At 38.8% G+C, this 16,189-nt stretch overlaps 1 protein-coding gene across 2 annotated transcripts in view; it reads left to right on the forward strand.

Annotated features, from left to right (window-relative positions):
• The window catches only part of prkg1b (protein kinase cGMP-dependent 1b), a 160,156-nt gene that overhangs the window by 131,801 nt on the left and 12,166 nt on the right, over positions 1-16,189 (forward strand). For both annotated transcript variants that reach the window (XM_058406776.1, XM_058406775.1), the window contains exons 8-9: positions 4,760-4,825; positions 11,132-11,206. In XM_058406776.1, the coding sequence (XP_058262759.1) occupies positions 4,760-4,825; positions 11,132-11,206 (141 nt within the window). The remainder of the gene's footprint in view (positions 1-4,759; positions 4,826-11,131; positions 11,207-16,189) is intronic.

Genomic DNA, 16,189 nt, shown 5'->3' on the forward strand with positions numbered 1-16,189 from the left:
ATTGATTAATTGATGGCAATGACGGCACAGGATCCTGCCACTGGACCACCAGAAGACTAATAATGTATAATATTAATAATGGGGATTAATAATAGGGTGGTGTGGTCACTTTTTGGTTAGCATGAGCACACAAATTATTTATTTGTTTATTTATTTATTTGTTTGTTTATTTGAAATAATGAAATTTCACATGGCATCTGGTACAGGATCAGGACTGGAATCTTGCAGAAAGCAACAAAAATGTCCCTTGAGCAGGAAGTTGATAAGATAAGCTAGAACTTTAGTTTTTGATTCTGAAGGAAATTCTTTTTCCAGAGACTGCTTCAGATTACACAAGGGAAATAAATATAAATGAAATATTCTACATAGACAAAATGTACCAAAAAAAAGGTGCTTGAGAATTAAGATGATGTTGCACGTGATATAATATGTGATATTGCACATGGTCAGATATTAACATACGTGTTGTACATATTGTGAAATTGGGATAGTGTATATAATAGCACAGTAATACAGTCACTGTTGATTGTGTTAGCTCTGCTCCATACTGAAAGGGGAGGAGTTATAGAGTTTGATGGCCACTTGTAGGAATGACCTCCTGAGCGTTCTGTGGTTGTCTGGATTTTCTCCTTTTCTATAAACTTTTGAACTAACTAAAGAATATCAGAGTACCGGAGCATACCGCCAGGTCCTTTTTTCTAGGTCTAAGCCGAAAACACTTTGTACACCGATGCAAATTTCTTCAATTCAAAGGCAAATTCTCAATTCTGTAGTTAGTTCAACAGAAAAGGAGAAGCTTTTATAACATATAACAAAATGAATTGAGCTACAGTGAAATAATCAGGAGATAAAACCCTGGCATTTGGCGTACAACTGGCAAGAGTTACACACAAACACTTATGTGGGTGTGTTCCAGGCGTTTTCACACAACCGGCAGTGTTGTTACACAGCCATGCTGTCAGCTTGAACCAAACAAACTTAACATGCTGGTCAGTCATGTGATGAAAGTATGTGTGTGTTTGTGCAATGGCAAATAATTCATGTAGAAAAAAACCTTCCATCTCTTAATTTGAGCCCAAACAATAACTGGTTCTCATAAACCACAAGGTTTGTTCCATCATCCTGTAATTCCCGTCTGTACGGAACAAGAGAATTAAAAGCTGATTCACGACACGATTAACATAATTACAGCCATCATGATTCAATTCCTGGTGTTTTCCTTATGAATTATTAAGAAGCCCATCCAGATGCTGATTGTCTTGCCATCTGGGTGAAGATATCTGCTGGTATATATATAACGGACACATCCGTGATGCTCCAAGTTTCCATAATTCTGTTTACGTTTATCTTATAAATCTACTGACAATCATGTTAATAGGTTTTTGTAAAATACACAACAGCTAAAGCATGTGTACGAATATAAAGTGAAGGCTTTACACTTGTAATTGTTATTTTAATAACCTCTGGGATCATGTGCTGTTTTTCAGTCTCCTGGTAATGATGGTAGAAGATGTGGGGGGTTGTGTGGAGGGGTAAAGGGTGTGTTCCATACAGTGACACAGCTCATTTGCATTTGGTGACACCCACAAAACTCCATAAAAGGACATGGAGATGAGAGGACAAAATGAACCCCTGTTCTGAGTCTCCATGGCAGATCATCTGGTCCACGTGTTTTGGTCAGGTCACCAGGTCACCGGATGCCATTTTCTGATGCAACACTGGGTCTCGAACCCAGGCCGCGGCAATGAGAGCGAGTTAGCCAGGTCTCGAACCCGGGCCGGCTAATTATGTATAATATTAATAATGGGGATTAATAAAAGGGTGGTGTTGTCACTTCTTGGTTAGCATGTTTGCTTCACACCTTGCATGTTGGAACTAGGATGTTCTTCAGATGTTTCCTCCAGGCTCTCTGGTTTCTTCCTCCTTTCAAAGCTGTAAGTTGATCTCTAAATCATCTCTAAGTCACTGGTAGTGTGTGAATGGGTGTGTATGTGAGTGAATGGGAGATGAAATCTAGCTGATGGTAAGCTGACCTGAGCCACCATCTTCATCCTGATATCTATAAATGGATTGAAAACAATGAAATCAGGATGGAATATATGAAAGTTGCACGTTTTTGTGCCCTGTAAATGGACAAACCTGTTTTTTTCTGTTTATGTTGTTTATTATGTTTATATGCAGTAATCTATGCAAAATCTGTGCATTTGAAATCCATCAAGAGGAGGTTTATGTGAGTTATTCTTCGTACGTGTAAATGTACACACCATTTTTTTATGAATACCATATTTTATATGTCATACCGATTGAGACGTGAGATCCAGTATCTCTACTCAGTTTGTCTCAAAGACCAGGAAGAAAAAGGAGAAGAAATTCATTTTATTTTCTGTATTTTTGGCTTCAGCAGCAGACTTATTATCTCATATTCTGAGTTCTGAGCGATCTCATTTTTATTTCATATCTCATTATGAATGCACAGTGACCTCGTATTTTTGGTCAGTAGGAGATAGCCACTGACTTTTGATTGAGATATTGATCATTTGGCTTGACGTCACACTCACAATAGGAATGGGAGTGATGAAGCTAACTGAGGATTTGTTTGGTGGATTGTGTGTAGAAAAAGGTTTTGTGTTCTCTAAGCTAGTTAATGAGGTTCTCCTGCTAAACAGCTTTGAGTTATTGGCTAGATAAGATTCATCTCATGTGCTGTATACCAAGTCAAATTCTGAGGTGTCAGAATTTTGGGTAGTCAACATGTTTCAAATAATGACAGAATTTTGAGATACACTGACCAGGCATAACATTATGATCACCTGCCTAATATTGTGTTGGTCCCCCTTTTGCCTCCAAATCAGCCCTGACCCGTCCTGCACTGGACTTCTTCAGTAATTTGAGCAACAGTAGCTCGTCTGTTGGATCAGATCACACGGGCCAGCCTTCACTCCCCACGTGCATCAAGGAGCCTTGACCACCCATGACCCTGTCTCCGGTTCACCACTGTTCCTTCCTTGGACCACTTTTGATAGATACTGATAATAAATCATAATTTTGAGATAAGTAAGGATTCTGAGGTGTCAAAATTCTGAAATAGTGCAATAACTGTTAGATGATGAACATTTCAGATAAGACAATTTTTAAAATAAGTCAGAATTTAAGATGTCAGTTTTCTGAAAAATAATGCCAGAATTGTGATATAATGAATATTTGAGATAATAAATTCAATTTTTTTTATTTTGAGATGTCAACATTTTGAGAGAAGTAAAGATTTTAAGATATGTAAAATATTCTACATGGTACTGCTTCCAAAAATAATGAAAAAAAAACAAAATCATTTTTTATTTCTCCCTGGCTGGAAAGGGCTTCGAATTGCATAGTGAATTTTTAGCAGCACCAGGAGACACGCTTTGAGATTGCTCATAGTAAAATCGCTTTGTAAAATCTTACCTGCAGTTAGGGATGCAGTTATTCCAATTCCCGATGGAGAAATAACGACTTTCATGGGGATGGGGATTAAGTGCACTTACACTAATGACTGTGATGAAGTATTGAAGTTCTTCTGTACTGACAAGAGTCCAGAGTCCAGAGTCATGGAGCAGTCCAGGATCCGGCTCTGATAGCAAATACCACCATTACACTTCACTGTATTTCAAATATTACAGCAATCAAGAACTCATTAAACCACATTGGAGTGTCACTGTTTACTGTACATGCAGTCTGGACATCATTATGGTCATGACACTTCATTTTTTTGTCTTCACATATATTTTTAAAGTGTAGAAGATTTTATCTAGACTCACATTGGCTTAAATCCTTGCAGGGTTTCATGTGTGTGTGTGTGTGTGTGTGTGTGTGTGTGTGTGTATACCCACCTGTATTCAGTGCATTAGCAGAGTGCAGCTGCTCGAAGAGATCTCTGAGTCCAGAACTTGTTCCAGAGTACTCTCCTCCTCTCTGTACATTTCCCTTAAACCCAGAGCTCCACACTTTAGCACAATCCCACAAAGCATCTCAGTGATGGAGGATCTCAAAGGTCTGCTTCAGTCTTCTTCTGCTTTCTGTTTTAAATCTGAGCTCGGCTCCTGCAGCGAGGAGGACTTCAGTGACACCGAGGCGAACTATACAGAGTAATTTCACCGATATTACTGCTGCTCTACCGCCTGTGCTCAGAGAATGATGGATGACTTGTCTAAATTATTATGTTGGCTTGAACGCATGAACCGTGTTAACCATTTATGAGGTAAAGGTTAATAATATATAAATAACGTTTTTATATATGCATTAATGGTATTTTGGCAGATGCATTTATCCTGAGCGGATTATAGAAGTGTTTTGAAGTCTCTGTTAATGAATAAATTCTAAAAAAAATATTATCAGTCTAATATAATATAGCAAGAAAAGACAAAATACAATTTTAGAATAAAGGTGGAAATTTATGGACTAAGTATTATTTTATTATATAATTTAACGACTTTCATGAATCATAAATTCCTTTTTGGTTGTCTTTCTTTGTTAAAAATCCCCATTTTATGAATTTTTCTATTATTTATTAAGAAGCTTTTATTGTCATTTTCAGTACACACGTTCCTCCAGGATCATGGTGGTACATAAAACCATCTCCTCCCGGCAGGATCACATGACCACGTATTTCTCTGTGCTCTAATGAAGTGATATCCGCACGCCACTCCGGCTCATAAATTAATCGAGAGTGTTGAACAGGTTTGACGGCATGTGACTGACGCGTTGTCGTTTTCTGTTTCCGCAGAGAAGACATCAGGACTGCCAACGTCATCGCCGCCGGGGCCGTCACCTGCCTGGTCATTGACAGAGAGTGAGTTCAGTCCTTCTGTTCGTCTCTCAGTGTGTTCACGTCTGTGCTCTCAATGCCACTGGGACTTCATTAGAAAGTATAAAGGCCAAACTACACCTTCTCAAAACACAGAAAGAATGTGTCCTTGTGTAGAGAGAGAGTACGACCACTTTTAATGAAATACCTCACATACACATATTGCCAAAAGTATTTGCTCACCCATCCAAATAATCAGAATCAGGTGTTCCAATCACTTCCATGGCCACAGGTGTATAAAATCAAGCACCTAGACATGCAGACTGTTTTTACAAACATATGTGAAAGAATGGGTCGCTCTCAGGAGCTCAGTGAATTCCAGCGTGGAACTGTGATAGGATGCCACCTGTGCAACAAATCCAGTCATGAAATTTCCTCGCTCCTAAATATTCCACAGTCAACTGTCAGCTGTATTATAAGAACGTGGAAGTGTTTGGGAACGACAGCAACTCAGCCACGAAGTGGTAGGCCACGTAAACTGACGGAGCGGGGTCAGCGGATGCTGAGGCGCATAGTGCGAAGAGGTCGCCAACTTTCTGCAGAGTCAATCGCTACAGACCTCCAAACTTCATGTGGCCTTCAGATGAGCTCAAGAACAGTGCGCAGAGAGCTTCATGGAATGGGTTTCCATGGCCGAGCAGCTGCATTCAAGCCATACATCACCAAGTGCAATGCAAAGCGTCGGATGCAGTGGTGTAAAGCACGCCGCCACTGGACTCTAGAGCAGTGGAGACGCGTTCTCTGGAGTGACGAATCGCGCTTCTCCATCTGGCAATCTGATGGACGAGTCTGGGTTTGGCGGTTGCCAGGAGAACGGTACTTGTCTGACTGCATTGTGCCAAGTGTAAAGTTTGGTGGAGGGGGGATTATGGTGTGGGGTTGTTTTTCAGGAGCTGGGCTTGGCCCCTTAGTTCCAGTGAAAGGAACTCTGAATGCTTCAGCATACCAAGACATTTTGGACAATTCCATGCTCCCAACTTTGTGGGAACAGTTTGGAGCTGGCCCCTTCCTCTTCCAACATGACTGTGCACCAGTGACCAAAGCAAGGTCCATAAAGACATGGATGACAGAGTCTGGTGTGGAGGAACTTGACTGGCCTGCACAGAGTCCTGACCTCAACCCGATAGAACACCTTTGGGATGAATTAGAGGGGAGACCGTGAGCCAGACCTTCTCGTCCAACATCAGTGTGTGACCTCACAAATGCGCTTCTGGAAGAATGGTCAAAAATTCCCATAAACACACTCCTAAACCTTGTGGACAGCCTTCCCAGAAGAGTTGAAGCTGTTATAGCTGCAAAGGGTGGACCGACGTCATATTGAACCCTATGGATTAGGAATGGGATGTCACTTAAGTTCATATGCGAGTCAAGGCAGGTGAGCGAATACTTTTGGCAATATAGTGTATCATAGATCTCCAGGTTTTAAATCTCCAGGGATACAAAAAAAAAAACCATCCCTAGTGTGTCTGACTCTGGGGTGTGTGCTACTAAAAATACTCAACCCCACCACCCACGTGGAGCATGAACGTCTACTGTACAGCAGAGCAGCGATGAAATGTGCTCCCACTGGCTAGTACAATTCTTTTATTCTGGACGCTGTATATCTGTGTTGGCATTTTAGCCCTGAGGTGATTCCTCAGCATGAGCGGAATTGGTCTGTAGATCTGGTCTGATGTCAGAACCGTGGGAAGTCTGAGAGATGTTGAGTCTGTACATGTCCACAGTGTGCTGATATAAAGCACAGTCGCACCTCAGCTCTCAAGTCTGGCATCTAGTGCGTATGGAACCTCAGTGAGCCTGCTTATTGTTTCCTCTAAAATAATAATAAACTCAATATCTCAGAAGATGAATAGTGAATAGTGAATAGACTTCAGACGTCGTGTTCCTGACCTACATTTACAGATAATATTTTACTCGTGTTACTCGGTGCTTCATAAGAATACAACGTGAACTCATCCAGCAGTACCTGACCTGAGCCTATAAAAGATAATAACAAATCCAAAAATTTACACCTGTCATTTTCTTAATATCAGTCTTGCAAAATATGTCATTGAGCAAATAATTTGGAAAATTGTTCTTAGTATAAAAATAACTTCTACTTTCAAATGTATTGCCTACAATGAGGTTTAGTTGTTAGCAGTACAGCCACTTCTCAAGGCTTGATCTGATCCTGATATCTTGGCAAGAGTGGACTAAGGAGAATTCAATTAAATAGAGCAGGGTGTGATGTGCTGTTATGGGAAAATAATCCACTCCTGAGTGGGGTGATGCATCCTGCCATAAAGAGTCCACCAACATGAATTATTTTCCTATAAAAGCTTGAAATACTTTCCCTTGTAGCAGTTTTTTTGCTTATAAAATTTAGTTTAATAAATTTAATTTAAATTAGTTAATTTAGTTTTTTTTAAATGTTTTTAATTTTTATTTATTTTTTTAATTTTTATTATTATTTGTTTTCAAATTTTTCAAAACATTTTTCAAATATCTTTTTGAAAAAACACTTGAATTAACCAACTTCCAAGCACAGGTTACTTCTTTTAACCTTTTTTAAATTTAATTTCATTTAATTCATTTAAAGTTTTGTAATTGTTGAGGCTAAAAAAAGCTTTTTGGATAAGTTTTTCACAGTGTGAAAAATGTTTTTAAAAAAATGTTCCAGATTTTTTTTTCTTCAATTTTTATATTTTCCCCCCAATTATTATTATTATTATTATTATTATTACTATTTATTTATTTATTTATTTATTTATTTTTCTTTTATAAAAAACACCTGAATTAATGAACTTCAAAGCACAGGTTACTTCTTTTAAACTTTTTTCATTGAATTGAATTTAATTAATTAGGTTTTTTTGTGATTGTTGAGGCCAAAAAAATGCTTTTCGGACATGTTTTTTTAAAATGATTTATTTTTTCTTTTTTACTTTTTCTTTTCTTTTTTTGCATTTTTTTTTCAAATTTTAAAAAATCCATTTTTTTAGGAAAAACATTTAAATTAAAGAAATTCCAAGCACTGGAATTCTTCTTTTATCCTTCTGCCAGTGAAGACACGTGTAACTATTTTCTCCGATAGCTTTACTCATGTTTGATGCCCATAAAATCGAAGAGGAATAACATTTTTTTCTATTTTTCGGCAGAATGCATGTTGCCATGTCACACAAACCTTTTTGGCTCAAAGCTCCGCGCTGAGTTTGCTTGATTTTGATTGATCATTTTGACATTCTGCCTGGGTGATGACCCGTATTTCTGATACACAGTGCTGTGAAAAGTCTGTTAGTAAAGTAAAGATAAATTTAAACACTTTCTACATAAAATAAAACTTGGATAAAAAGCATAACAGCTAATCCAACTAAACAAAGTCAGTATTTGGTGTGATAAGCTAATCTGGACATCAGTAGTCTCTGATATTATATGTGGTGTCATTTTATATGGAAATTGGCTTGTAGATTGGATTGTAGTATATCTTGGAGAATCTGACACAGTTCTTCTGGAGATTTGGATTATTTGGTCCACATATTTTATTTGGCACAGGATTCCCTTTCTGACTCAACCTTACCATTTTATCCAGGCTTGGGAATGGCACTGAGAGTTAACCCCTCAGTGGCTGGGTTGATTTCCTGCCTGGGAATTGAGCCCGGGACGCAGCAATGAGAGTGCAGGATCATGCCGCTGGACCACCAGGAAGTTGCAGATGGCATAAAATAAACATCTAAAACAAAATTAGTATTAGAAAAATAGTGGTACAGGGCATCACTCCCATCAACCATAACATTTAAATCATTGACATGAATAAGACATTCTGTATAAATGTTTTGTTTCGGTCCAACAGGAGAGCTAGTGTAGCACAAATTAATTAAAAGGTTAATGATAGAAAGGTGACACAACACACAGTGCATCGCTGTGTATGGAGCTGAGTAGCTACAGACTGGTCAGTGTCCCTGTCCACTTCCAAAAGCATGGACAAACAATGGGCATGTGAGCATGAGAACTGGACCATGGAGCAACAGAAGAAGATGGCCTGCTCTGATGAACCATCTTCTGGTGGAGGAGATGACACTAGGATGCATCATAGGAAGAAGGCAAGCCACTGGAGGTAGTATGATGCCTCTGGGAAACTTTGCATCCTGGGATTTATGTAGATGTTCCTTTTACATGTAGCATCTACCTAAACGTTGTGCAGACCAACTTTCAGCAGGATAATGCTTCCTGCCGCGCTGCAAAAAGTGTTGGAATAGTTTGAGGAACATGAGGTGTGGCCTGCAAATTCATCAGAGCTCGATGGACAAACATGTCTGATCCATGGAAGCTTCACACCACAACTTACAGCATTAAAGGATCTGCTGCTAACGTCTTGGTGCCTCATAACCACAGCACATCTTCAGAGTCCATGCCTTGAGGGATCAGAGCTGTCTTGGTGGATCTACACAATGTTAGGCAGGTGGTTTGAATGTGATTGGTGCATGATGTACAGTATGTCTTCATGACTGGAATGATATCTTTCCTTATAAAAAATATATATAAATATATTATTACAAACACAGACTCCAAAGATTACACTGATGCACATAATGGTGTGGAGTGGAACAGATGGCAGGAACACAAAAAAAAAATTCCTTCCAGATACACGAGACTTCCCAAACTCTGATAAATGGTTCCAGCATCAAAGGAAATGAAGAGTATTTTCAGCTTGTCATACACATGGCCACTGTTTATCTCCAGGGTTTGGCTTCTGCGTAATCTCTCGCTGCTCCTGAAAAGGGCAATGACGGATTATCTGATTTTAAGTGCATGAACCGTTTTCAATCACCATTATGGGTCATTTTGTTGTCATTTTAAGGACTTATTTAAGTAAGCAGCTCATGCTGTTGACCTATTATTCGGTCAGTACCTTAATTCCACAAGGACAGTTAGAAGGAGAAGAAAAAAAGTAATATCCTAGTTTAATATGAATTTAATAAAAGCATTTTGAAGACGATTCATTTGACACGCTGTCAGTTTTAAATGAATCCTTTTTATCTTTCATTTAACTGAAAGATGGATCTTTTCTACACAAAAAAATAAGTAAATAAATAAATGTGTTTATATTTGTGGAGGGCTTCAAAAATAAAAGAACAGCAAGATTGAAATCTAATGTTGTCTTTTTACGAAAACGCAGATGCATTTATTGCATCCAATGCTCTTCTGCGGTCATTACAGTGTGTTGTTGGAACTGTGCAGCACAGGCTCTTTGTAGGTCTAGAGACTGCTGTGGTCACTGGGTCAAGGCTTTCTAATGGATTTGACCTCCTGAGACAACAGGACTATCTTCTGACTTCTTCTGCTCTCTGGGCCTGCCGGATCCACCCTGATACCCTACTACTGTTTGGAGTCTCATCACTTGGAGGCTGCTGAGGATGTGGACAGCCTGGAGATACTGTGGATGTTGCCAATTATGATAGAAACCATGAGGATGGCACTTGATACAAACACTCAAGTCTTTCTCAGTCAACAGTTTGTGTTAAAACCTGGTTGAATTTCCTGGTTTTGATCATATAGTAAACAGTTACAGAAAGAAAATAATAATCAGACTATCTGATGTGGATGAGGATGAGTTCCCTTTTGGGTCTGGTTCCTCTTGAGGTTTCTTCCTTATATCTTCTCAGGAAGTTTTGGACTTTACTCTCTCATTAAGAATAACTTTATAATGGAACACAGTGACAGTTTCCATTGTTAAAAGTGCTACATAAATATAATTCAATTGAATTGAAATATTTTATTCCTCTTATACCGCAGCCCCATTTATTAAAAACTGGCATGCTGTACATTGTGTCTAGTCTAGTTTGGTTTAATGTTGCAGAACATCTGAGAATCAGGTTATTTCCTGTTATTGCATCTGTCACAGCAGCTATAATCAGTTGTTTCTACTTTAGTTTGTTGTTTTCTCATGTTTAGAAAATCCACAACCCTGTCCTGAGGACTTCCCCATTGCTGGAAAATTTTAAGCTACTTAATGTACAGCTAAAAAGCCCTGGCACTGGAGACTCCTTCCAAAAACCTGTGGTTTTTCTTAAAGCTGTTTCAACATCTTGAAATTCTTCTTGAATTTGGGAATTCAGTTGAGCTGCAGGTTTAATTTAGCATAAAGCCAAATTAAGACCTGTGCTGAATAATATCTACCTGTTTTATCCCTGATGGCATGTGCCGTATGCTTCATGTTGCACAATTATGTAAACAACTTGACAAAACAACTGAGAAATGAAATTGTTCTCTGTGCTGTTTCATTGTACTCATGTTTCCTTGTTTGGAATTTTGCAGTTCATTTAAGCATTTGATTGGAGGTCTGGATGACGTCTCCAACAAAGGCTACGAGGACGCTGGAGCCAAAGCGAAGTAAGTTTTACGTTTATTCTGCAGTAGATATGTGAAAAATATCTAATATCACCTCGCACCTTTGTGGTTAGGGGTACTAATCCTGCCTCTGAGTGTCTTTGCATGTTCTCCTCATGCTTGAGGGTTTCCTCTGGGTACTCCGCTTTCCTCCTCTGGTCCAAAGAAATGTTGTAGAAAGATTATTTGGTTCTGTTTCCCAAAATAGAAAGACATGTAGCTTTATGTAACCCAGCGTAACCCTGACCAGGCTGTTAGTAAGAATGTATGAATGCTGTACATGACCATATGAAAGTGTTCTGATTGTTCTGGAAACTTCTTTACTGTTTGATAACTTGAGATTCCAAGAACTGATACACAAACTCTAGGCTCAGCTATATTAACCTTTCTTGTAAGCTTTCTAACATAATAAAACAATAATGATAATCAAAAAATAAATAAAATAAACATTGTGTCTCCAATATTTGGATCCATTTCTACTGGGTTTCTCCAATACTTTGTTTTGAAGCCACAGAGCCACTGGAGCTTTAAGTCTTAACTCTGTTTTTGTTGTTTGTTGTTAAAAACCATGCAGCATTGTTTTAGAGACTGATCATTTAATCATGATTTTGAATTTCCTATATAATTTCACGTTATAAAGGTGTGGAAATTGGTGCAAATGCTCCCCCTTGTGGTTAGAGTTGGTCATTGCAGAGCATCGTCTCCATCTCAGGAGATCTCTCTCTCAATATCCATCTATATTCCAACTTTTTCTTCTCATTCTTTCAGCTTAACAGCATTGGCCATGTTTCCTCTCAGTGAAATAATCACTAGATATGGTTTAGCTCAGATTTGATGTCACTAAATGTAGTGGCTCATGATTCCAGGTCGAAACCTGATCGTTGAATGTTGATGGAACGTACTAAAGTCTCAAAACAATCGCCAAAGCCATGGAAGTGTGCATGGAGGGGACAGCCAGGTCAGCTAGGGGTCATTTCAGGGGACAGGTGCATTCTTTTTACCAGTGGCTAAAATTTTCTTAACATATTGGATTATATGACTATATGATGGATTATATAATATTTGTGATTTATTTAACTGTAAATGACTCAAATTTGAGAAAGTGATCATTGATAAATCTTGAGGCTTGAGCTCCAGTGTTATTGTGGTGATGTGTGAATTATTTGGTCAAACTCCACCCCTTTCTCATCATTCTGGCAAGATACTGAAAGCCAACAGAGTCCTGATTAATGTAGATAACAGATATTCAGTGATAAAATAATTGATTTGTTTACAGTGATTGAAAATGTCATATAAAATAATCCAATAATATTAAAAACAGTAATGTCTTACACAAAAGTTTTGGGTTTTACATGCACATGAATGTAATATGGAGTTGTCCCGCCCTTTGCAGCTATAACAGCTTCAACTCTTCTGGGAAGGCTTTCCACAAGGTTCCACAAGGAGTGTGTTTATGGGAATTTTTGACCGTTCCTCTGATGTTGGATGAGAAGGTCTGGTTCACAGTCTCCACTCTAATTCATCCCAAAGGTGTTCTATGGGGTTGAGGTCAGGACTCTGTGCAGGACAGTCAAGTTCCTCCACACCAAACTCACTCATCCATGTCTTTATGGACCTTGCTTTGGTCACTGGTGTGCAGTCATGTTGGAACAGGAAGGGGTCATCCCCAAACTGTTCCCACAAAGAGCATGAAATTGCCCAAAATGTCTTGGTATGAAGCTGAAGCATTAAGAGTTCCTTTCACTGGAACTAAGGGGCGGAGCCCAACCCCTGAAAAACAACACCTAAATTCAGTGATTTGGAGGGGTGTCCCAATACTTTTGGTATACTTTTTTTTACTTTAGTGTATACTGTATGTAAACTGTCAAGACAGAACAAAAAGAGCAAAAAATATTTAAATTCTGCCAAGAAGCTTATACTGTAACATTTATATGTAAACTAATCCCAAATGTACGTAATCATAGCTGCTTATCATATCATTTCTCCTTTTACTCTTCAGATGAGTTGCCGTAGTGGTCATCAGAGCCGGCTCTCTGTTTGTCTGTGTGTGTGTGTGTGTGTGTGTTTGTGTGTGTGTGTGTCTATTCAGCTCCTCTTGTCTCATTAACCAGCTCAGTGTTGTGCGAGAGCTGGAGTGATGCATGCAGTGAGTGCAATATGCTTGTGTTAATGAACACGCTGCTGCTTCAGCGCTCGTACCCATGAGTGTTTAGACAGCCTTCAGGAGCGCTGCTGATTATCTTTCATTCGGTTCATTAGTTACCAGGACACACGCCTGCGTTTTCCTTTTTGAACAGCGTTGTCATTGTTGTAGGTTTCATGTTTACAGGGTGTCACAGACTACCACCACTGGGTTTGTTTCCAGTGAATCATTTCCACACAGACACGCCCACATCCACACCCACATCCACCTGTCAGTGTGGTTTAGAATTCCACATCCAGTACTTTCGGGAAAGCTCGGCGATGACCTCATGTTACCGCTTGGGCGATTCTCGGATCGTTGTCTGAATATAGAGGAGACCCAGATCAGTTACCTTTGTGCTTGGCCAGGGGGAATTAGCGATGTTCTGTCCTGGATGTGTGAAAACTGGGCAGAGACACACAGCAGACATTGCATGGGTTTCATTATGAGCTTTGCCATATGGTGGGAATGAACTGGTCTGTGTTCACCTAAAAGTACAAACCAAAATCTCACACTGTAAAGCTGTCACTATGTGTGATGTTCATCCTTAAAAAAAAAAAAAGAGGATCGGTGGTTCTGGGTTACTGACCACATGATCTCTGCACTGCCCCTGAGCGAGAGCCTCAACCCTCTTTACTCCAGGGTGCTGTGTCATATCTGACATATGTATTAGGAAGTTGTGGTCAGAGCACAGACATGTTAATAAAGGTGATTATTTGGTACATATATATATATATATATATATGTACCAAATAATCACCTTTATTAACATGTCTGAGGTTGTAAAGTGAAAAACTGAAACTGGAGAAAGCTCCATAATTTAGTGATGTAGAGTTTTCACCAAGGTATTAACATCAATTAATGCGCTGTAATAGTTAATTTATTCAGATTTTTTGGTCAGAAACAGCTAGCGCATGTCTATTATGCATTTAAACAATCATCAGTTTGTAGTTAAATGACTTCTGATTTAAATAATGCTAAAACATTGTGTTACTTAAGAGAACCTTAAAATGCAAAGCCTTAAAGCCATGACCTTAAAGAGCCTAATCAGCCAAATGAATAAATCTGAATAAATTATACATGCTCTTTTCATTTTTGTTTGCTGTGCCGCACAAAATGACTTTCCAAAGCAGATAATAGCCTGTGGGGTCAATATATCAGCTTCCCCTGCACTAATCCTGGTACACTTCAGATAAATAGTAGAATGTAAAGGCCACCGGTGTTAATAAACAAGTATAGATTCAGGTATTTATAGAGTAGCAGCTCTAAGCTTCAGTCATCTAGGAGAGTACAGCTGGTTTAGCATGTCTCTACTGCCACCTGCTGGACGTAGTGCACTAATACATGCTAGGTATTTACAGATAGGGATCATCAGTACAATACATGGTGTCTGGATAACTATGTAATATCTGGACTCCAAATCTAAATGTGTGTCAAAACTTGCAGACACATTTTCATAGCTGTTTTTTCATTTCTCTAAATCAAATAAGAGATATTTCAAGCCAAATGATGCTTTTTTGATTGGGCTCATAGACAGATGGATGGATAGATAGATAGATAGATAGATAGATAGATAGATAGATAGATAGATAGATAGATAGATAGATAGATAGATAGATGACAGATAGTAAGGCAGATGGATGGATAGATGGATAGATAGATAGATGGACAGACGGACAGACCACTTGTCCACTGATTTAGTCCTACATTGACTCCAGTGTCCTGCTCATGATGTTGAAGCTCTGTTTGTTCTGATGATTTCAGCAGTATATCTTTATGTGCTCAAGTTGTAGATAAAAGACACAGACACAGATGAACACAGAACCCTCCTCCCGGTTCCTTAAGAGATTCTCCTGTCAGAAACAGAGTCTATATACAGCAACCTCCAAAAGCTAGTGGATCTTCTAACCATGTGACCTAGCACTTGATTTGTGGTTGGCTGGCTATGAGCTCATATCTTCAAGGACATGAGCTCACGTCCAGTTGTTGTGCTTAAAGAAATATCTGTTCAACATGTTATTTTCTTAAAATCTATAACTTGTACATAACATGTTCACACAGATACAGAGTTCTTCTTCTAAATTCTCAGTATTAATGTGACAGGAAACAGAAACACAGCCTTGATGGACAGTTATGCACATTGAGCTATTTTTATGCTTGACTTTTCCTGCTCTAATAAAATCTTCTGTTTTATTACTCTCTCTGCGACAGCCAGTTCACAAAGTCATGTTGTATAAGGAAGAAAATCTGAAGGGGTGTACTATTTTAGGAAAATAATCAATGCAAGGTTGGTGTAATGAGGAGGAGAGTGAAGTGGAGAACAATTCCAACTCTTTTAATCAGTCTATAGTTACAGAGTCAGGGCTGTGGAACAAAAACACTCTGAACAGCTGTTTCCCTCAGGAATGAGGATAGATAGATAGATAGATAGATAGATAGATAGATAGATAGATAGATAGATAGATAGATAGATAGATAGATAGATAGGCAAGCAGGTGGATAAGCAGACAGACAGATGGATGGGTAGACAAACAGACAGACAGACAGAGAGACAGACAGACAGAGAGACAGACAGACAGACAGACAGATAGATAGATAGATAGATAGATAGATAGATAGATAGATAGATAGATAGGCAGGTATATAAATAGATGTTCTTAATGTTCTTGTGGCTGAATGAGCAGAAATCCCTACAGCCACACTCCAAATCTATTCTAGTGGAAGCCTTCTTAGAAAAGTGGATGATTTTAAAACAGCAAAGAGGAACTAAATCTGGAATGAGATGTCCACAAGACATACAGCTG

Source organism: Hemibagrus wyckioides, linkage group LG13 (assembly GCF_019097595.1).
Source record: "Hemibagrus wyckioides isolate EC202008001 linkage group LG13, SWU_Hwy_1.0, whole genome shotgun sequence".
Taxonomy (NCBI): Eukaryota; Metazoa; Chordata; class Actinopteri; order Siluriformes; family Bagridae; genus Hemibagrus; species Hemibagrus wyckioides.